Source organism: Stenella coeruleoalba (genome assembly GCF_951394435.1).
Source record: "Stenella coeruleoalba genome assembly, chromosome: 5".
NCBI classification, from domain to species: Eukaryota; Metazoa; Chordata; class Mammalia; order Artiodactyla; family Delphinidae; genus Stenella; species Stenella coeruleoalba.
The window spans coordinates 95990434-96012668 of NC_137150.1; the positions used below are offsets into that span (position 1 = coordinate 95990434).

Genomic DNA, 22235 nt, shown 5'->3' on the forward strand with positions numbered 1-22235 from the left:
TCATTAATTTTTTAATTTTCCAGTATTTGATGCAGTCACATGGTACAAAAAAGGTTCTAAAGGATATCCAGTGACTGGTCTCCCACATCTTTCCCTAGCCATCCATTTCCCCCTCCTAAAAGCAACTAATGTAACAGGATTTAAAGTACAATTTAGAATGATGGTGTAATAACATGATTAGAACTAGAATTTGGTCCTAAGTTCTCCTCATGACTCTATCCATTTTTAAATATCTTCGTCCTCTAGAAGTTAAGGTTGCAGGTAACTGCCAAATAATAGTGCTGACATGGAAACATTGTATGTGACTAGTGTAAATTAGATAATGAATGATGGGCCAGTTTCTAAATTGAATAAAGTTAGATGATTCAGTTCAGTGGGATTATGAAAGATATATTGCATGAATTACAAAGTTCTCTTTTTATGTATGATTATTGTGACACATTTAAAAAATACATTTTACCTTTTTAGTTGTTGTTTCCAGTGATGAAGAAGGACCCGTTGAACATAAAAGTTCAGAAGTTCTTAAATTACAACCTAAGCAAGATCATGCCATCTCTAATGAAAGTGAGAGTACTTCTGAGCCAGCAATGTCAGAACTACCACTGATTACATGTGAATCTGTACGGGTAATTTATTTCTGTCTTCTCACAGATTAACAGTGAAATATACACTATTGGCTAATGACTATTTTTTTTTCTGTTAAGCAGATTATTATATAAAAATTATGAATTTTCTTAGTTTGAATTTTTTTTTTTTTTTTTTTTTTTTTTGCGGTACGTGGGCCTCTCACTGTTGTGGCCTCTCCTGTTGTGGAGCAAAGGCTCCGGACGCGCAGGCTCAGCGGCCATGGCTCACGGGCCCAGCTGCTCCACGGCACGTGGGATCTTCCCGGACCGGGGCACGAACCGGTGTCCCCTGCATCGGCAGGCGGACCCTCAACCACTGCGCCACCACGGAAGCCCCCTTAGTTTGAATTTTGAGACAACTTTCATATTAGTTTGAGGGAAGTATGTAATTGTTTTAATTTGAAGTGAAAGGCTTAATACCATTTTTCTTCTGGACATTTTTATTTTTTAAGTCTAAATATTCTGACTTGAATATTTATTCTTTTCTTATGGTTCTCATTGGACATTTAAGTACTTCATCAAAACATTTTCTAGATTTAAACAGTTTCCAGTATTTGTGTGGTCTTACAGTACAATGGTGACTTGGAATTATTCCTTTCCCTCACATGCTATTAAGGCAGCATGATAGAGGAAAGAACCTGACTCTGGAGATACACAGATCTGTGTTCAAATCCTGGCTCTGTCATTTGGGCAAGTCCCTTAACTTCCTTAAGCCTGAGTTTCCTTGTATCCTAAATGAGGATAATAACACCTAATTCACAAGATTATTTTTTGAGTATTAAGTGAAACAACATATGAAAGCATTTAGAACAGTATCACAAACCTATCAGTTTGGTAAGTACTTTGTCTCTTTCTCTTATAGAAAATAGTAAGTGGAAGTGTCTGTTGGTTTAATGTCAGCTAGTGGTGTTTTTGACATACATATAGCTCTAAAGTAAGGTTCAAGTTATTTATTGTCAGTATTCATTCATATTATCAGCTCTGATTATCCTATTTTAAAGAAATGATTATCGGTAGACCACCAGTGCAGAATTATGGTTAACTTCTGTTTTTTTTTTTTGGCGGTACGCGGGCCTCTCACTGTTGTGGCCTCTACCGTTGCGGAGCACAGGCTCCGGATGCACAGGCTCAGTGGCCATGGCTCATGGGCCCAGCTGCTCCACGGCATGTGGGATCTTCCCGGACTGGGGCACGAACCTGTGTCCCCTGCATCGGCAGGCGGACTCTCAACCACTGCGCCACCAGGGAAGCCCTGTTGGTTGTTTTTGAATAATGTCAGAGGCTGTTATTCTATAGAGTGTGGTGAAGAATTTGGTCAGTTCCATGAAAACAGTCTGATGGGCTGATTAGTGTTTCACGGATGTTTCTTTCTTTTTTAAAAAAATTTATTATTTATTTTATTTTTGGCTGCGTTGGGTCTTATTTGCATCATCTTCATTAAGGCATGCGAGATCTTTCATTGCGGCGCGTGGGCTTCTCTAGTTGTGGTGTGCGGGTTTTCTCTTCTCTAATTGTGGTGCGTAGGGTACAGGGCACGTGGGTTCTGTAGTTTGCGGCACGTGGGCTCTCTAGTTGAGGCTCGCGAGCTCAGTAGTTGTGGCGTGCGGGCTTAGTTGCCCTGCAGCATGTGGGATCTCAGTTCCCTGACCGGGGTCGAACCTGAGTCCCCTGCATTGTAAGGTGGATTCTTTACCACTGGACCACCAGGGAAGTACCTCACGGGTGTTTCTGTTGCATTTGGTACTCCATAGAGAGATTACCTCAGGAATTGTGTTCTGAATTTTTGTTAAAATGTAACAATTGTTGCCCAGTTGGGCCAATAGCCTACTTGATGGCTTAGTTGTTTTGTAATTAAAACAGTGTTGACAATGAGTTCAAAATTCTAAATGAATTACAGTTCCCTTGGCAGTATATAAATTGACAATACAGTATGAAATGACTGTGTTAAAGGAAAATGACATCTCTTGTAGAACTGACAGCATATGATCACAGCCAAGCAGCAAATAATGTAGAGATCTACCAAAATCTATAAGGCAGAATAAACCTCCACACCCTCCCTTGTTTCCAATTTTAAATGAAGTTATGAGAAACATAGATTGACCGTTTTTAAGAGGCAGTTAGTCTTTACCAAATGTGAGGCCCAATAAGGAATTCTTTCTAATCCATCTTCTCATTTTGTCACTTAAAACACACAGGCAGTTATTAGAACCATCTGTAGTTGATTAGATTCCCCGTTTTTACTTAGGGGATAAGAAGAGTTCAGTAAGCAATAAAAGCTGAGAATGATAAAGAAATTCTATTAGGCAGGTAAATGGCATTGTGAGCTGGGTTAAAAATGATGAGTAATGTGCATGTTTCAGGTGAGGATTAATCACATTTTCTAGAGGTAGGAGGAGAGTGAGTACACGTGCATAATTGCTCTAGTAGTAATTTATTTGGTTATTAGTGATGTTAAGGTTAAAGAGGGATAATGTGTAACAGCTAGGCAAATGTGGAGTGGAAAAAGTCATCTGAAAGCAGTGTAAAGCTCCAAAGAGATGGTGGGAAATTGCTGCTGCTGATACTGCCTGGTAGTCTATTGTAATTTAAAAGCAGAGTTGTGAATTTTTTGAGCAGAAGTGGTATGATTTTTGAGGTTTTAGGCAGCTGGTTGGCTATCCTCAGCCATAGTGCATGTAATAAAGTATATAGATTTGATGTAACAGGCGGTTCTTAGGCACTTATATTCCTTCATTGCTCAGTAAAAGTGCAGTAGTTGAGAGCATTGTCTTGGTTTATGGAAGCACTTTTATGTGCTTGAAATAACCCTTGACCTGGAGTTAGAAACCTGCATTTGTCTTAGTTTTGCTTCTTACTAACTGCATTACCATGGGCAGGTCACTTAACCAATCCAAACATATATTAACTCTACTTATAAAATACAAAAAGAAAAAAAAAACTTGCCCCATGGGGTGGTTGTGGTGATTAAGAGAGGTGATGTTTTTAAAAACTCATTTGAAACTGTTTAGTTATATATATTTTAATTTATAAAATTAAAGTAATTTAATTATTTAAAATTAAATTAATTATATAAATTTTAATTTATTTCTGTTGAGTTAAAAATGAATAAAGCCTATTAGAGAATACTGACTTTGAAATGGCTTTGATACAGAGGAGAATGTATTTCTGAAACTTGGGCCTATGGAATTAATTTAGGATTCAGCTTTTTAGAGTAATTTTCTCAAAGTAGACATATACTTAACAAAAAATTTATTTATTTAATTTATTAAATTTTGGCAGCTTTGGGTCTTCATTGCTGCACGCCGCCTTCTCTAGTTGCGGCGAGCGGGGGCTATTCTTCGTTGCTGTGTGCAGGCTTCTCATTGCGGTGGCTTCTCTTGTTGCAGAGCACTGGCTCTAGGCAAGTAGGCTTCAGTAGTTGTGGCACGTGGGCTCAGTAGTTGTGGCACATGGGCTTAGTTGCTCTGCGGCATGTGGGATCTTCCTGGACCAGGGCTTGAACCCGTGTCCCCTGCATTGGCAGGCAGATTCTTAACCACTGCACCACCAGGGAAGTCCAACCATATACTTTTCAAGGAAAAAAATCTAGATAACTATTTCTTCACAGTAAGAACAGTGTAAAATCCTTCATAGATTCATTAATAGTAATTTAAAGAAGTATTTGACTTTGAAAATCATCATCAGCATTTATATAATACTTAGGTTTATATGCATTTTATAATTTTTTCCTTGTTAGGCTTCATCTGAATTATGTCAATATAATCCTGTCATGGAAAACATTTCCTGTGTTATACCTAGTAATGAGATGGATCTACAACTGGATTTTATATTTACTTCTGTTTATATTGGTAAAGTAAAAGGAGCTTCTAAAGGTTGTGTTACAGTAAGTATATTTAATTTTTTTTTTAGCTTTGCTTTTTGGACAAGGCATTTTCAGATTGTCTTCTCTTTTTTTAGTGCAAATGAAAATAGAATTGAGATGAATTTTATATAGGACAATTTGAATGTCATTATACCTATTTTGAAACATGTCTTTACTTGTGAAATCTTGAAACTATAGAGGAATGCCCTAAAATCATATCTGTAATCTGACTACTCTAATGAGGATTATGTATGAAAAAAATCATATGTAACATTGATATTCTTTGGGCTCTAAAACTTACTTGATGGTAAAGTAAATTTTTCTTTATGGTATAGTTAATAGCAAAAAGAAGAAATCTCATATTGATGGTTTAAATTGTTCTCCAGATTCCCAAACTTGTTATTTAAGGATCTCCAGGAATAGTTCCTATTCTATTTTTCCACGTTTTTTCAGTTTTAACTCATCACACTTTGCATATGAAAGCCATATTGGATTTTGCTCAGTTCTCTATATTTTCTCACTATTTTTCTGCCTGTTAAAATCTTTTAAGGTTTATCTGAAATACTTCCTCTTCCAGAAAACCTTTTCCTGATTTCTCCTTCCTAGCCATAATTAACTTCTCCTTTTACTATGTACTTACAGCACTTTGTTTGTACATCTGTTGTAGGATTTATTCTGTGTGTTTTTGTATTCTTGCCTAAACCTCTCCATTAGCCTTTAAGCATCTTGTGATGAAGAGTCGTGCCTTTATTCCCCTTTACACTTTACATAAATGGCTCAAACCTAAAACACTTATAAACATTAGTTGAATTGTCCAGAAGAAACTGCCAAAAGACCTCACACTTATAAACATTAGTTGAATTGACTATGTCAGATTATAATTCAGGTATTTTCCTGGAAGTTTTGTTAATATTTCACTCTGTTATGGATAAGGCAGGGAATATAAAAATGGTAAGATATGATCTCTGCTTTCAAGGAACTTGTAGCCTAATGAAGCAGTCTTGTTTACGGGAGAGGCCACAACAGTGAGAGGCCCGCGTACTGCAAAAGAAACAAACAAACAAAAAAAACAACACTTAAGGAGGTCAGATATATACAAAAGATACCTAGAGAAAATTTAGCATCTTGTCACAGAAGGAGCAGAAAGAGCAGGAACCTTGCTGAATCCTTAGTCAGAAGGGAATTTATAACATGGAACAAAGAAAAATGAATGCTGGGAATGTCAGCAAAGCTAAGGATCAAATCCTGCTTTGTGATTTATTTACCAAAGTCAGTGACACCCTGTGAGGTCTTATGACAGTTTCTTCTGGACTTTATCTTATATTTTTTTAAATATTCAGGAAACTTTTTTTTTGTTTTTTTTCGGTACGCGGGCCTCTCACTGTTGCGGCCTCTCCCGTTGCGGAGCACAGGCTCCGGACGCGCAGGCTCAGCGGCCATGGCTCACGGGCCCAGCCGCTGCGCGGCATGTGGGATCTTCCCGGACCGGGGCGCGAACCTGTGTCCCCTGAATCGGCAGGCGGACTCTCAACCACTGCACCACCAGGGAAGCCCTCAGGAAACATTTTTGAAAAGTGTATTAAGTAAAGTCTTACTGGCTTTTATAAATGAGCATATTGAGAATTAAATTACTTGCACAGGGTTCTTAAACTTCCATAAAACTAAGTCTTTACAGTGAAACATCTTTTTGGTTTATTGAGAAAAAGGCTTAAGGCTTTTAGTATAGACTTTGATTATGTACTTGTGGTTTAAAAAAGAAAAAAATTTTGAAAAATTTGAATAGTAACACATCTTGAGTGGTAACTCGTATTTTGCTTCTTTATTTTCCCTTTAGTTCACGACAAAGTATATTAAGATCCCATTTCAAGGTAAGCTATCATTGTCTTATGACATCTTTTCACTGTAATTTTGAGTATAAAATAATTGGTCAGCAAAAATTCTGAGATATTTCTGCAATTAGTTTTTCATACTTTTTTCCAGTGTAGAATTTATGTAAAAATAAGATTAGTAATATGTTTCAATTTAACACTTTTTAGCAGCTTCAAAATGAGTTAAATGTTTTATAACACTTAAAATATACTATTTTTATACTGTTGTTTTAATGACTTCAAGTAATATGAAGGGACTCATGGCAATTTCTTGGGATTAACAAAAGTAGTTTTGATAGCAAGATTTTTGATATATAAAAATGGATGAAAATAGAAACTAAGTAAAGAAGTATAAGGAAAATTTTTAGTGTTGCACACAAACATGTAAAATGGTTTTGTGTAGGGATTAAGAGAGATTTAAACAGGCAGAACTGTTTCTTATCTGAGTAAGGCAATGTGGATTGGAAAATGGACCTATAATTTGTAGAGACTCAAACAAGTTTCTCATTCTCTTTCCAAATAAAAAACCTGTCAGAATAAATACCATTAAGAGAACAAATAATAAGCAACAGAGAATAGTCTCTTTAGAGAATGAATTATGAGAAGGATGAACAAAAACAATATATACAAATAGCACTTCAGAAATGAACTGGGGAAGAGGAAACCTGTGTTTCCCAGTTCAGAAGTGAACTGGGGAAGACCGAAGATGAGATTGAAATAACTTTAGTTGGACTCCCCAGATACCCATGTACAGAATCCACAACTGTATGTTATAATAATGAATCTAATGATTAGGAAGCTACTATAAATAGTAAGAATATGTAAGGCATATATAATATATAAAAATAAATATACTGATATTCCTAATTAGGAAATTTTAATAAGTTATTGTGGAATAATATAATATTAGCTATTTAAAGAAACCAAGGCCTGTGATTCAAGAGGAAATAACTTCATAAAAATAGTGCTATAATCTGTAGATAAAGACCTGGGTAACAGAGCTACCTCTCAATTTCTTTTTCTTTAATAGAGGTATAAATTATGTACAACATTATATTAATTTCAGGTGTACAACATTATGATTCGATATTTGTATATATTGCAAAATGATTCCCCCAATAAGTCAAGTTAACATCCATCCCCATACATAGTTACAAAAATTTTTTTGTGTGTGATGAGGACTTTTAAGATCTATGCAATAGGTCTTAAATATGCAATACAGTATTATTAACAATAGTCACCATGTGCTGTACATTATATTCTCACTGCTTATTTATTTTATAATTGGAAATTTATATCTTTTGATCTCCTTCTGTCATTTCGTCCACCCCCTGCTTCTGGCAACTACCAATCTGATCTCTGTATCTATGAGCTTTTTTTTTTTTTTTTTTTAAAGATTCCACCTATAAGTTATGTCATAGGGTATTTGTCTTTCTCTGGCTTATTTCGCTTACTTAGCATAATGCCCTCAAGGCATGTTGTTGCAAATGGTAAGATTTCGTTCCTTTTTTTTTTTTTTTTTTTTTTTTTGGTCAGAACAGTATTCCATTGTATATATATCACATATTATTTAGCACATATTCATTCATCCATTGATGGACACTTAGGTTTTTTCCATATCTTGGCTATTGTGAATAATGCTGCAGTTAACATGGGAGTGCATATATATTTTTTCTAATTAGTGTTTTCCTTTCCTTTGCATAAATATGCAGAAGTGGAGTTGCTGGATCATTAAAAAAATATTTTTGAGAACGCTCTGTTTTCCATAGTGGCTGCACCAGTTTACATTCCCACCAACAGTGCACAAGTGCACAAGAGTTCCTTGTTACCACATCCTTGCCAATACTCATTATTTCTTTTCTTTTTGTTAATAGCCATTCTAATAGGTGTGAGGTGGTATATCATAGTGGTTTTGATTTTCATTTCTGTGACGAGTAGCAGTGTTGACCACCTTTTTGTGTACCTGTTGGCCATCTGTATGTTTTCCTTGGAAAAATGTCTTTTCAGTGTCTCTGCCTTTTTTTCAGTCAGATTGTTTGGGGTTTTTTTGCTGTTGAGTTGTATGAGTTCATTATATATTTTGGATTTTAACCCCTTATCAGATATGTGGCTTGCAAATATTTTCTCTCATTCAGTAGGTTGCCTTTTAATTTTGTTGATGATTTCCTTTGCCATGTAGAAGCTTTGTAGTTTGATGTAGTCCCACTACATCTAACTAAAATCTATAGGTAAAAACCTTTGTAATGGAGCTACCTCTCAAATTCTTATGATACAAACAAACATCAAAAATGATACTTTAGGTTTTCATCGTTAATATTTTGTGCTTTGTTTCAAATGTTGCTTTCTTTATAGCTTTTCTATCCCAAATGAATATATATAAATATATATATATATATTTTTTTTAAATATTTTTTTGGCCACACTGCACAGCATGTGGGATCTTAGTTCCCTGACCAGGGATCTAACCCAGGCCCCTCGCATTGGAAGTGTGGAGTCTTAACCACTGGACTGCCAGGGAAGTTCGCAAATTATTATTTTTTTTTGACATCTTTATTGGAGTATAATTGCTTTACAAGGTGTGTTAGTTTCTGCTTTATAACAAAGTGAATCAGCTCCAAATGATCTTTAAAAGGTGATTTTAATTAAAAATTTTGGAAAAATACTCTTGTCAGTGGTAATGGGTTTACGATTTTATAATGGAAGAGGAAAATATTAGCTTCTTCAAATCCTGTCTGTGCTAAATTCCCATATAAAAAAATTTTTTTTTTTTTAAACAAGGCATGCAGGGACTTCCCTGGTGGCGCAGTGATTAAGACGCTCTCAATACAGGGGGCCTGGGTTCGATCCCTGGCCAAAGAACTAGATCCCACATGCATACTGCAGCTAAGAGTTCTCATGCTGCAGCTAAGGAGCCGACGAGCCACAACTAAGGAGCCCACATGCCGCAACTAAGGAGCAGGAGAGCTGCAACTAAGGAGTCCGCCTACTGCAACTAAGACCCGGTGCAACCAATAAATAAATAAAACAAGGCATGCATGTGAAAGGTTTTTGTAGGTGGGGAAATCTAGGGGTCTAAGTGTTTATTTTTCTGCAGCAGCTGTGGGAAAAATTTGATTTATTCATATTTATATTAGCTCTTAATTATGTTTGGCTGTGGCTTAAAGAAAATAGTTTATTTTTTATTCACATTTAAGAATGCCAGAGGTGGACTGAACAGGGCTGATATGATGTTTATTTGGTCATCAGAGGCCCAGACTCCTTTCATTTTCTTACTCTGTCATCCCTGACACATGACTTTCATCCTCTAGTTTGTCTCATGGTCCATATGGCTGCTCATACTCCAGCCATCGTGTTTGTTTTTTTTAAAATAAATTTGTTCATTTATTTATTTTTGGCTGCGTTGGATCTTCGTTGCTGCGCGCGGGCTTTCTCTAGTTGCAGCGAGTGGGGGCTTCTCTTCATTGCAGTGCGCGGACTTCTCATTGTGGTGGCTTCTCTTTTTGTGGAGCACGGGCTGTAGGCGCATGGGCTTCAGTAGTTGTGGCACGCAGGCTCAGTAGTTGTAGCTTGTGGGCTGTAGAGCGCAGGCTCAGTAGTTGTGGCGCACAGGCTTAGTTGCTCTGTGGCATGTGGGATCTTCCCAGACCAGGGACCGAACCCATGTTCCCTGAATTGGCAGGTGGATTCTTAACCACTGTGCCACCAGGGAAGTCCAGCCATCATGTTGTAATGTTCCAGGTAGAGAGCAGGAGGAAAGGAAAAATGGTAGAAAGAATACATACCACCTATCTCTTTCCCTTTTAAGGAGTCTTCTTGGGTGTGCATACCACCTAACCTTCTGCTTATATTTTCTTAGCTAGAATGTAGTCAAATGACCACTCATCTATTTGCAAAGGGAGCTAGGAAATAGAGTTTTTAAGAGGTGGTATCTTGCTTCCTCATAAAATTAGGGTCCTGTTACTAAAATCCCTAACAGTAGCTAGGAGAAATGATAGGCAACTCCTGCTTTCAGTGTCTGTCATAGCCCTGTAACAGAATAAACTAAATATTTTGGGAAAATTTGTTAATGAGGTAAATTTTTCTTGTGATGGTGTTAAATGCCCCCTGGCTTTTCTTCTTCTTTTTTTTTTGTGGTGCGCGGGCCTCTCACTGTTGTGGCCTCTCCTGTTGCGGAGCACAGGCTCCGGACACGCAGGCTCAGTGGCCATGGCTCATGGGCCCAGCCGCTCCACGGCATGTGGGATCTTCCCGGACCAGGGCACGAACCCGTGTCCCCTGCATCGGCAGGCGGACTCTCAACCACTGCGCCACCAGGGAAGCCGCCCCTGGCTTTTTTAAGGGAATCTTTTTAAAGCAGCCCTCCTAAAGAATATTTAACTTTCATATTAAGAGCTTGGAACATTTGGATTAGTGATAACTATCTAGATTTCACAGAAATAGTATCAACTATTTGGGGCTGTGAGCTGCATGAGGAAGAAATGCTGAGAAGTTTTTCTGAAGGTTCTCACTCTTTACTTTTAACTTAATCTGTCTGTCTTTGCTGCCAGTTTCATTGACAGTTTTCAGAATGGAGGAGTTACAGTGTTCATAGACTGGAAGAATGAATATTGTTAAAATGTCCATATTACCCAGAGCGTTCTACAGCACTGTAATCCCTGTCAAAGTTCTAATGGAGTCTTTCACAGAATCTAATGGAGTCTTTCACAGAAATAGAAAAAAAAAATCCTAAAATTTGTATGGAACAACAAAAGACCCCAAATACCCAAAGCAGTCCTGAGAAGAACACAACTGGAGGCACCACACATCCTGATTTCAAATTGTATTACAAAGCTATAGTAATCAAAAGAGTATGATATAGGCATAAAACACACACAGAGATCAATGGAACAGAACTGAGAGCCCAGAAATAAACCCACATATATATGGTAAATTAATTTTCAACAAAGGAGCCAAGAATATACAATAGGGAAAGGATAGTTTCTTCAATAAATGGTGTTGAGAAAGCTGGACAGCCACATGCAAAGGAATGAAACTGGACCTCTACCTCTACTATATACAGAAATCAACTCAAAATGGTTTAATAACTTAAATGTATGACCGGAAACCATAAAACTCCTAGAAGAAAACATAGGAGGTAAGCTCCTTGACATTGGTCTTGGCAGTTTTTTGCATCTGACAGCAAAAGCAAAGGCAACAAAAGCAAAAATAAACAAGTTGAACTACATCAAACTAAAAAGCTTCTGCACAACAAAGGAAACCTTTAACAAAATGAAAAGACAACCTACTAAATGGGAGAAAATATTTGCAAATCGTATATCTGATAAGGGGTTAATACCCAAAATATACAAAGAACTCATACAATTCAACATCAAAAAAACAAACAACCCTATTAAAAAATGGGCAGAGGACCTGAATAGACATTTTTCCAAAGGAGACATACAGATGACCAATAGACACATGAAAAGATGCTCAACATCACTGATTGTCAGTGAAATGCCAATTGTCAGCGAGATACCACCTCATACTGGTCAGAATGTCTATCATCAAAAAGACAGTAGATAACAAGTGCCGGAAAGGATGTGGAGAAAAGGGAAACCTCTTCCACTGTTGGCACACATTAGGATTGTAAGTTGATGCAGCCACTATGGAAAACAGTATGGAGGTTGGTCAAAAAATTAAAAATAGAACTGCCATGCGATCCAGCAATTTCACTTCAGGGTATTTACTCAAAGAAAACAAAACAGTAATTTGAAAAAGTACATGTACCCCAGTGTTCATTGCAGCATTGTTCACAATAGCCAAGGTGTGAAAATAACATAAATGTCCTCTAATAGATGAATGGATGAAGATGTGTTTTTTATATATATATATGTATATATACAATGGAATATTACTCAACCATTATAAAAATGAAATCTTGCCATTTGTGACAACATGGATGGATCTAGAGGGTATTATGCTAAGTGAAATAAGTCAGACAAAGACAAATACAGTATGATCTCACTTGTATGTAGAATCTGAAAACAAAAGGGAAGGAGACTCAAAGATAAAGAAAAAAAGCAGCTGGTTGCCATAGAGGAGGGTGGTGGGGAGTTGGGAGAAATAAGTGGAAAGGATTAAGAGGTATAAGCCTCCACTTATAAAATAAATAAGCAACGGCAATGTAATATACAACATAAGGAGTATGGTCAGTAATATTGTAATACCTTTGTATGGGGACAGATGGTTACTAGACTTACCATAGTAATCATTTTATAATGTATGCAAATATCAAATCATTATGTAGTAATGTGAAACTAACATTATATGTCAACTATATTTCAATTTAAAAAAGGCGTACAAATCAAAAACAAAGAAAGAAAAAGGAGCCACTAAATAGAGAGTAAAAGAAGAGGGAAGGTAGGTTAGAATAGGACATGACAGGATAGGAAGAGAGGAAGTCAGGAGGTGCCACCAAAAAAATTGCATCCTAGACCTTTCAGAAGCTCATATGACTCTGGGGAATCTTTGGGTAATGGCTGGTCTGTGTAGTGGAATGCAGATGTTTGAGGAGAAGAAAAATAGGCGTTAAGTGGCTTATGATAGCATTTGCAGTCTTGGTTGATAGTATTAACCAAGATAGAATTATATAGTTTTTTCAGTTATACTATGCTTAGTTTTCTGCATTGATAAGATAGTCCGAGATCATATAGTATGAGAGGCTAAATTCCTACATTTAATTATCACTTAAAAATTGTTTGGCCCTTTCTAATTTTTTTTTTTAATTTTTTACACCCTTTCTAATTTACGTGATCTTTTTTACTGTAATAATCCTGTTTAGGTATTTCAGCCAAGTTTACTGAAATGTACTGGAAATGATATTTTTGAAAAACCTTGCATATAATTCTTTTTAAAAAATACATTGTGTTAAAGAGGAGTCATACAGTGCATATGGAGTGTATTCCTAAATAGATTAATTTATTACCTTGTTATCTTTTATTTATTACAGTGTCCCTGCATGAGATTTCATTGCTAGTGGATACTACACATTTAAAGCGGTTTGGGTTATGGAAAAATAAAGATGATGATCACAGTAAAAGAAGTCATGCTATCCTCTTTCTTTGGGTCTCCTCAAATTATCTTCAAGAGATTCAGACCCAATTAGAAAACTCTATGTTAAGCCAGCAATGTGAGTATAAAAAGATTTCTAAATTTCAGGATAATCTGAGAAGTCCTATAAATAAAGTAATTTTCCTCTAAAATAATTTAGTAGAATGTAATTATTTCATTGAATTGAAATAAGTTCATTGAATTCAAAATAATTTATCCCTTGATATTACATAAGATACTTTATTCATTTAATTTCTCCTTTTAATTTTACTCAACCGATTAAAATTATCTTCTAAAATAAAAGGACTACCTTACCTTTTAGTCACTTGACATCCTTGGCTACCTGTCTTAAGAGTTTCTTGCCCTTATTTCATAATGAACTGTGACAGAACTAATCAGTGGCAAAGTCAAATAAAATACAGAAGTCTTTATCTTCAACATTTTCTATAGTTTCTAAAAAAGATAAATCAGTTTATTTACTTATGTATCATTTTTCTAAGACTGGGTTGAATACTTTTCTGGTCCTCCTATAACACTTATCTATCAATATATAGTATCTTGAGATATTTCCCAAGTTTGTTTAGTTTCCAGCTCCTAAAGGAGTCTGGTTTAGAATTGGGTAAATCAAATTGGTAAATTTCTTTCTTATCTCTTTAATCTCTCTGCCATTTCCCCTCCTACTCCCTTGCACATTAAAGATGTTAAGTAGTGAACTAAATTTTATGTCTTTAAAATTACTTATTTTGCTGTCCTCATTACTTCCAAATTAATTGGGAAAATTCATGATTAAATAGCAGAGAAGTTGGAAAAATACACAAGCCATTTATAATCATTATGGGAGGAGAGAATGTCATTTGATGAGAGAAAATGATTTTGAAGGAAGTGTTTGAATGGAAATTGTTTTAATTGGTAGATTTGATATATGAAGAGGGCTAGAGAAAAACAATTGCTTAGTCATCATTCATTTACTTATTCATACATTCATTAACAAACATTTAAGAGCACCTAGTAAATGCCAGGTACTGGAGATGCAGCAGTCAATACCATTGTGGAGTTTGTATTCTAATGTAGTAGGAGTCTAAAAATTGTGAGTTTTGGTTATAGGTTACTAATGTCCTGTGTTGGGATTTAATTTGCCTGGGTTATTAACTAACATACAAAATAGTTTGTTGAGTTGTATACCAACCTTATTGTTACTAATAATTATTTTAATTATAATCCCTTTGAAAAATAACACTACTGATAAAAACTGATTTCTTTTTTCTTTCATAGCAAAATCCACTGAATTCATTTTCCTTGAGCTACACAGTTCTATTTCACAGAGAGAAGAATTGAAATTGCAAGACATTATGACAGAAATAAGTACAGCCAATGGAGAATTAGAGCTTTCTTATCCACTGTCTTGGGTTCAAGCACTTCCTTTATTTCAGAACCTCTCTTCAAAAGAAAGCTCTTTTATTCATTATTACTGTGCTTCAACTTGTTCTTTCCCTGTTGCTACTGCTGAAGAAATGAAGATGAAATCAATATCTCAGGTTAGCATATGATTAATATAATTAGTGAGGGGGAGGGAGGCAGTTCGATAAAAATTCTTTTTTTGAAATGAGCATGATTTCAGAATGCTGTGTTTTGTCAAAAGAGCACAGGAACCAACCTAAAGGAACTCCCAGTGCCAGAGCTGGAACAGTTAGATCAACAAAATCAGTAATGATAGCCTGTGATTATTATGAAAAAATAAGATATAATGCCAATTAATCTATATTGATACAAATAAATAACTGAATGGATGAATGAAAACATAAAAAAAGGTGGGTAAGGGACAATTCTTTCTTAGAAAAGTGTTGCAATTAATAAATGTAAAAGGAACAAGAGAAATATAAAACCACCTCTAGAAAAATCATAGTTATGATTGTTGCAGGTAAGGTCCACAGAGGGATGCTAAATTTAATGGATGAAAACTTAAGGGAAAACAGGATATGTGTACAATATCAATCTCTCACCCCAAATATTAATTAATTACAAAAAAGAAGTAACTTTTTTTTCTCCACTGTAGTAACTTACAGTGGAGAAACCTTGCAGACATCACCTTAACCCAAATGATTGAAGTTAACATTACCAGTAGTAAGATATATTGACCTAATGTACCTGTCACATCATGCACGGAGAAGAGTACATCATTTCTGTGGTGTTCTTCTCAATATTGTATAACCTCAGTCTAATTGTGAGAAAAATCAGACAAACCCAGTTACAAAGTAACTGACCAGCAGTCTTAAAAAATATCAAGGTCATGAAAGACAAGGAAAGATTGAGGAATTGTAGGATCCTGAAACAAAAGAAATTTGTTAGCGGAAAAACTAGTAAAATCAGAATAAAGTTTGTAGTTTAGTTTGTAGTATGATACCAACATTAATTTCTTAGTTTTAATAATTGTACTGTGGTTTAAAAAGATGTTAATATTAGGGGGATCTGTGAGAGGCTTATTTGTTTTTTGCAATTCTTTTATCAATATAAGTCTAAAATTATCTTGGAACAATTAATGGTAAGTTTTAAAATACTGTGTTTATTTTTATAGAAGGTCGCTAATACACATGTGGCTTGTGTATCTCTGCCAAATACCTCTAGAAAGAAAAGCATTTATTAAGTTTGCTCTGACATGGGCGTGTGCACACACTCACATACACACACACACACACACACACACACACACTCATGTGGGTTTGGTCTGGGGCTAAGCTGGTTTTTTAAAGGTCTGTAGAAAGCCACATTAGTGGAAGTCAAGATGTAAGCCTTCACCACTGTCTTTTGCATAATGTTGTAAAAATTTTGCCTGGTAATTACATTGTATATACAAATTTGTATCATAGTTTTCCATTTAATAATAAAATATCAATTTATGTTCTTATAAACTCTTCAGTCTCTCATTTAAATTTTTTCCTACTACCTATCACCTCTTTTGTTCATTTTGAACAAAATGAATACTGTTTTCAGATTCCTAAGTTAATTATAAAGCCAGACCTGTAAGTAACACTTCAGGTTAAACTTTGATCATTGTATAGTATCTTTTGATCCAAAGTATTATTTTGATTTAGTTATATCTTTATAGAAATTCTAAGAGTATATATATAACTCATTGGTATGTATCAATATTTCTTTTAGTCACATTTTCTCTTACCAGTCTAACTTTTGACTTTGTCCTTTTGAGAGTTAATACGTGTTTGTGCACATATAAGACCTTTTTCTTTGCCATTTTCTGTCAGCCCTCAAATACAGATACAGCCAAGCCTACTTACACCTTACTGCAGAAGCAAAGTAGTGGTTGCTACTCACTTTCTATTACATTGAATCCAGATGAAGAATGGCGAGAAGTCAGGCCCACTGGACCTGTTCAGAAGTATGTACTGTGTCATATCCCGTTTGTAATAGGTGGGCAAATTAGTAGTTTTCATTCACATTGCTGATTTTAAGTACTTTTCCTTTTTAAATGTTTTGAGTTTTACTTTCTTGCTGACAGTTAATAATAGAAATAATTATTAAAAAGTTAAAAAAATTATTAAGAAAACAATCAATGCCATTTCATTTAGTTTTATGTTAATAAGACAGAAATGGTAGCCAAGATGTCAAATGTGGTAAGATTAAAGCATTTATTGAAAATATTTGAATAGAAGAGTATGGTTTTTAAGAATGTGTATTCCATATCTGAATATATAATAGGGAAAGTGAAATTGCTTATTAATGTGTGCCTCAATTTAGGGTACTTTATCAGAACTTCCCTTTCAGAAGTACTTCTTTGTTCGTGTTTCGTCTTTTATATGTCTTCTCATGGTGGTAAGGCAGCATAAGGGAGTCTGTGCACTTGAGAGTGATTTCTATTCCTCTTCAAGATTCCTTTTCTCTGTTAAAAAAAGGAAAGCACAGGATAGGGAAATAGCCAATAAAATAGTAACTTTCATTTTAGCCCTTAAAATTTTCCTGTGTTATTTCATTTAGGTGCCACGGTTACCAAGATTAAATCAACTGCAGATGATTCTTATCTTCTTGAATCTTTCTAGTTCAACAAGTACATACTATACCTTTATTATTGACTGTAGTTGTGCAATGAGTACCACCCTGTCTGTTCCAAGATTATAGTCAGAACTCACAACTGCTCTTATGTCTGAGCTTTAAGAGAGGGTGCCAAAGGAAAAATACCTAATTAGTTGTCATTTTGTTTTCCATTTCTTTCTGGTTGTGCTCTAATTATTTATATCCTTTATGTTCTCTTTAAGTTATGCATCGTAAGCACTTTTTTATGGGAAACTTGCCTCCTAAGCTCCCATGGTAATTCTTCATTGTCCAGCTGCTGGTATAGACTAGCCACCAGTAGGAGAGCATTGTTTTTGACCGTTGACTCTTTTAGTCTTGGGGATTCAAACTTAGCATTGGAAACTGGAGTGTAGGAGAATCTTCTATGGTTTATTACTTCATTTTGTTGAAAGTTAAAAATTGTACAGAAGAGAGACATCCTCAACGGTATTGTCATTGACTGTGAGATAACCTATTGATTAGACAAATACTGAGACTAGCCCACATGGGAAGGATTGGAAATGAAAAGATACTCAATGAGAGTACTATTAGTAGCTTGTGAAAACAAAGGAAGGAAAATATAATTGCTTGTATCATGTCAAATATTTTTTACCCTACACATTTTAGTTATTGAATGCTACTGCCCTGTTATTGTCCTATATAACAAATCCCTTTGACACTAGAGTTTTCAATATTAGCATATTATAATTTTATTTTTACTTTTTAAGGTTGATTGTATATCCTCCACCACCTACTAAAGGGGGCTTAGGAGTAACTAATGAAGATCTGGAGTGCTTAGAAGAAGGAGAGTTTCTTAATGATGTAATCATTGATTTCTACCTTAAGTAAGTACAATGATAAATGATCTTGTCATTTGTTTTACAGGTTTTGATGTGACTATTAAATATCTTTATCTCTGAAGTATTTTAACTCTAGCTAAAAATAACCTGCCAAAATTTCAGATTTGAAAATTTTTGTCTACCGAAGTTTTCTGGTGCTAATTCAGTTTCATTCCTTTACTTCCCATAGATACTATATACTTCAGAAGAGTTACTGTTGTTTTGTTTTATTTGTTTTCGTTTTTCCTTGCTATTGATTGATACTTCTTTTTAGATTTTATTTATTTATTTTTGGCTGTGTTGGGTCTTCGTTGCTGCGCATGGGCTTTCTCTAGTTGCGGCGAGAGGGGGCTGCTCTTCGTTGCAGTGTGCGGGCTTCTCATTGAGGTGGCTTCTCTTGTTGCAGAGCACGGGGTCTAGGCGCATTGGCTTCAGTAGTTGTGGCACTCAGGCTTAGGAGTTGTGGCTCACAGGCTCTAGAACACAGGCTCAGTAGTTGTGGCGCATGGGCTTCGTTGCTCCATGGCATGTGGGATCTTCCCGGACCGGGGCTCAAACCCATGTCCCTTGCATTGGCAGGCAGATTCTTAACCACTGCGCCACCAGGGAAGTCCCTGACTGATACTTCTTGGACTATAGTATTATTATAGTGAAGGAAGTACTTATATAATTACAGATCACTTTGGGAACCAGAAAGAAACAACTCTGTAGTTCTCTATTGTGTCTTTAAGTGCTGTAAAAGTTAGCTGTCATTTTAAAAATCCATATACTATTCCATTAAAAATAGTTTTCAACTTTTTATATAGCCAAGCTGAAGGAATGTGTAAGAAAGAAACTTTCATGCAGTGGTAATTTGTCTCTAGCCCTCATTTTGTACTCTATCCCTATACCTACATTTCTAACATTTCAAGATGTCTCCTAATTATTTCACTGACCCTTCCCAAACCAATTTATTATTATCATATTATTTCAGCCCTATTGTTTTACTAAGAGTGCTATCCTTATTCTACTAAGGATAGGCTCAAAAATCTCACGTTATTGTCTACTCTTCATCTTGGACATTGTAGATTTAATCTCTAGAAGTTCTGTTTGGATCTTTTTTATATCTTTCATGTCTCTAACTTTTTGAACATATGGAATATAATTATTATATAACAACTGTTTTAATGTCTTTTTCTACTTATTCTAGTGTCCTTGTCAGTTCTGGGTTGGTTTCAGTTGACTGATTTTTCTCTTCATTATGAGTGGTATTTTTTTTTCTTCTTTTTTGCATGTCTGGTGATTTTTTTACTGGGTGCTGGTATATTCCTATAAATATTCTTGAATTGTGTTTTGAGACAGATTATTTGGAAACAGTTTGATGCTTTTAAGGATCTTGCTTTTTAAGGTTTGTTAAGCGAGCCCAACAAATTAATCCCCACTATTGAGGAAAGACCCTTCTGAATACTCTACTCACTGCTTCATGAATTATGAGGTTTTCCAGCCTGGCTGGTAGCAGCAGGCAGTATTCCCACAACCTGCGTGAACGCTGGGTACCATTCCCTCTACTTTTTTCAGATAGTTCTTTCCCCAGTCTTAGGTATTTTCCTTATGTACATGCAGTGATCAATATTCTGCTAAATTCTTGAGGAGGACTCTGCAGATGTCTGGAGTTCTCTGTCTATAGTGCTTTTTCTTTTCCAGTATTCTGATCTGCAAACTCTCGCTGCCTTAGTCTCTCCTGACTCTCAGCATCTCCTCAACTCAGGGAATCTGCCATGTTCCGCCTGGGTTATTCCCTTCTGTGCTGCAGCCTGGAAACTTATCAAGGCAGTAAGCTGAGGCAATTACGGAGCTCACCGTTTCTCAAGGGTCACTGTTCTTTGTTGCCTGATGTCCAGTGTTTTAAAAACTATTGTTTCATGTGTTTTGTCTGATTTTTTGCTTGTTTCAAATAGGAGTGTAAGTCTGATCCCTGTTATTCCATCTTGGCTGGGAGTAAAGTTTTCATTATCATTGACTCTTCACCCTCCCTTCCTTCTCTACATACTCAGTTGCCTGAGTAGTAGATTCGGTCTCTCAAATTTGTTTATTGTCTTTCTTTTGTCATCATGATCTTTTTAGTACTACTTATCTTACCTAAATTATTATTCTTTTAAAACAGTCTCCTTATATCCTTTGTCTCTGTTTTCCTATCTGTTAAGTATATTATTACCACCATTATTATTCTTTACTCCATGAATGCAATTCTCACTAGAAACTTTTATTAATTTCTTACTACCTGTCAAAATGAGTTCAAACACAGTCAGGCATTTGAGTGTCTTGATAATATGACACTAATTTGTCTTTTCTGCCATCTACTTATAACCCTGAACCTATTACATAGTCCAGCAAAACTGAATTATAAACAGTTTACTAAACAAAGCCCATCCTTATTCACTCTTTTGCCTTAATGCCATGTTACTCTTGCTTCGTGGAATATTCTTTTTATCTTAACCTGTTGAAATTTTATTCCTCTATCAAGCTTCCTCACAAGGGTTATCTTCTTGAAAACTTTTCCTGGTTTTAAACAGATATTATTAACTCTCATAATACCTTACTTGTATCTCTTTTATGGTTCATATAATATTTTGCCTTATTTTAAAGTTATTGGGTAGCATTATGATTATTTTCCTTCTAAAGGTTGAGCATCTTATATCTTACTTATTTTTGTATTCCTAAATAGTGTCAAATTTATATTTTGTGAGATGAATTGGATCATCTTTGATGTTAATTTTGATATGTTTTATTGGAATTAACTAATATAATTTTATTTCAAATTCAGTTCTAAGAGTATTTTTCTATACTTCCTTTTCACTGAACCTGCCTGTATCTCTGACTCTTTGACTTCTTTTCAGAGGGGATTCTACTTTATTTTTTAAACTACTTTCTATTTATTTTTAATATTGATGAATAACTTTCAAATAGGAAAGTGCACAAATTTTAAGTGTATAGCTCATGAATGTTCACATATGTGTGTACCCATGTTATCGCTATTCAGATTAAGGTAAAGAATACTTTACCTTAAGCAGCACACCAAAAGCATTCTGTGTGTCGCCTTCCACATAGTATACCCTCCACATAACCACATTAAAAAAAATTCAAGTTGTGTTTGTCTTTTATGTTTTTTTAAAAAAGCAATCCCAAGATCATTTTTGGACCTTTATAAACTATTAACAATAGTAGAGTTCTCTAATTATGAGAGATTTAATCACTAAGTGATTGAATTATAAACTTGTGTTGAAGAATTCTTTTAGTAAAGAAATGGACAAAGGATTTAGAGATTAGTCATGTCTCAGAGTTATTAAAATTTCTCTAGATTTATTTAGGAGCGTCATGGTTTCAGTTTTGTATTTGATTGCATGATTATTTGATTAATATGTCCTTGTACCGTCACTCTTCTGGATTGTAAGCTCTATGGGAGCAGGAATTTTTTTTGCCCCCTCTCATTTTATGTTGCTAGTATAAATATGGTGCTTGGCACATATTAGGAATTTGAGAAATATTTGTTAAGTAAATGAATATGTGGAAAATTTCTGCTTTAATTGATCTTGATAGAAGGTGAGGTAACTAAAGAACAAAAAAAAGCTGAAATCAGAGCAAATTGCAAGATTGCTTTGACTCTAATAGGACATAAAAATGAAGATTTTCAGAACACAGATAATTGGAGGAAGACCGGATAAAATCTAAAAATAATTTACTTTTGTGGTGTTACTTTGCAGGTATCTTATATTGGAGAAGGTGTCAGATGAACTTGTTGAACGAAGTCACATTTTTAGTAGCTTTTTCTACAAATGCTTGACAAGAAAGGAAAATAATTTAACAGAAGATAATCCAAATCTTTCGTAAGTCAGTCTTTCAGTGTACTTAA

The 22235-nt window shown here is 35.2% G+C and overlaps 1 protein-coding gene across 17 annotated transcripts in view; it reads left to right on the top strand.

Moving 5' to 3' along the window:
- SENP7 (SUMO specific peptidase 7) overlaps positions 1–22235 on the top strand; it is a 171878-nt gene that overhangs the window by 136851 nt on the left and 12792 nt on the right. For 16 of the 17 annotated variants that reach the window (XM_079921982.1, XM_079921984.1, XM_079921985.1 and 13 more), the window contains 8 exons: positions 469–626; positions 4363–4509; positions 6323–6356; positions 13345–13524; positions 14718–14980; positions 16703–16836; positions 18236–18352; positions 22087–22209. In XM_079921982.1, coding sequence (XP_079778108.1) covers positions 469–626; positions 4363–4509; positions 6323–6356; positions 13345–13524; positions 14718–14980; positions 16703–16836; positions 18236–18352; positions 22087–22209 — 1156 coding nt within the window. The remainder of the gene's footprint in view (positions 1–468; positions 627–4362; positions 4510–6322; positions 6357–13344; positions 13525–14717; positions 14981–16702; positions 16837–18235; positions 18353–22086; positions 22210–22235) is intronic. The other variant, XM_079921987.1, reaches the window with a different exon arrangement.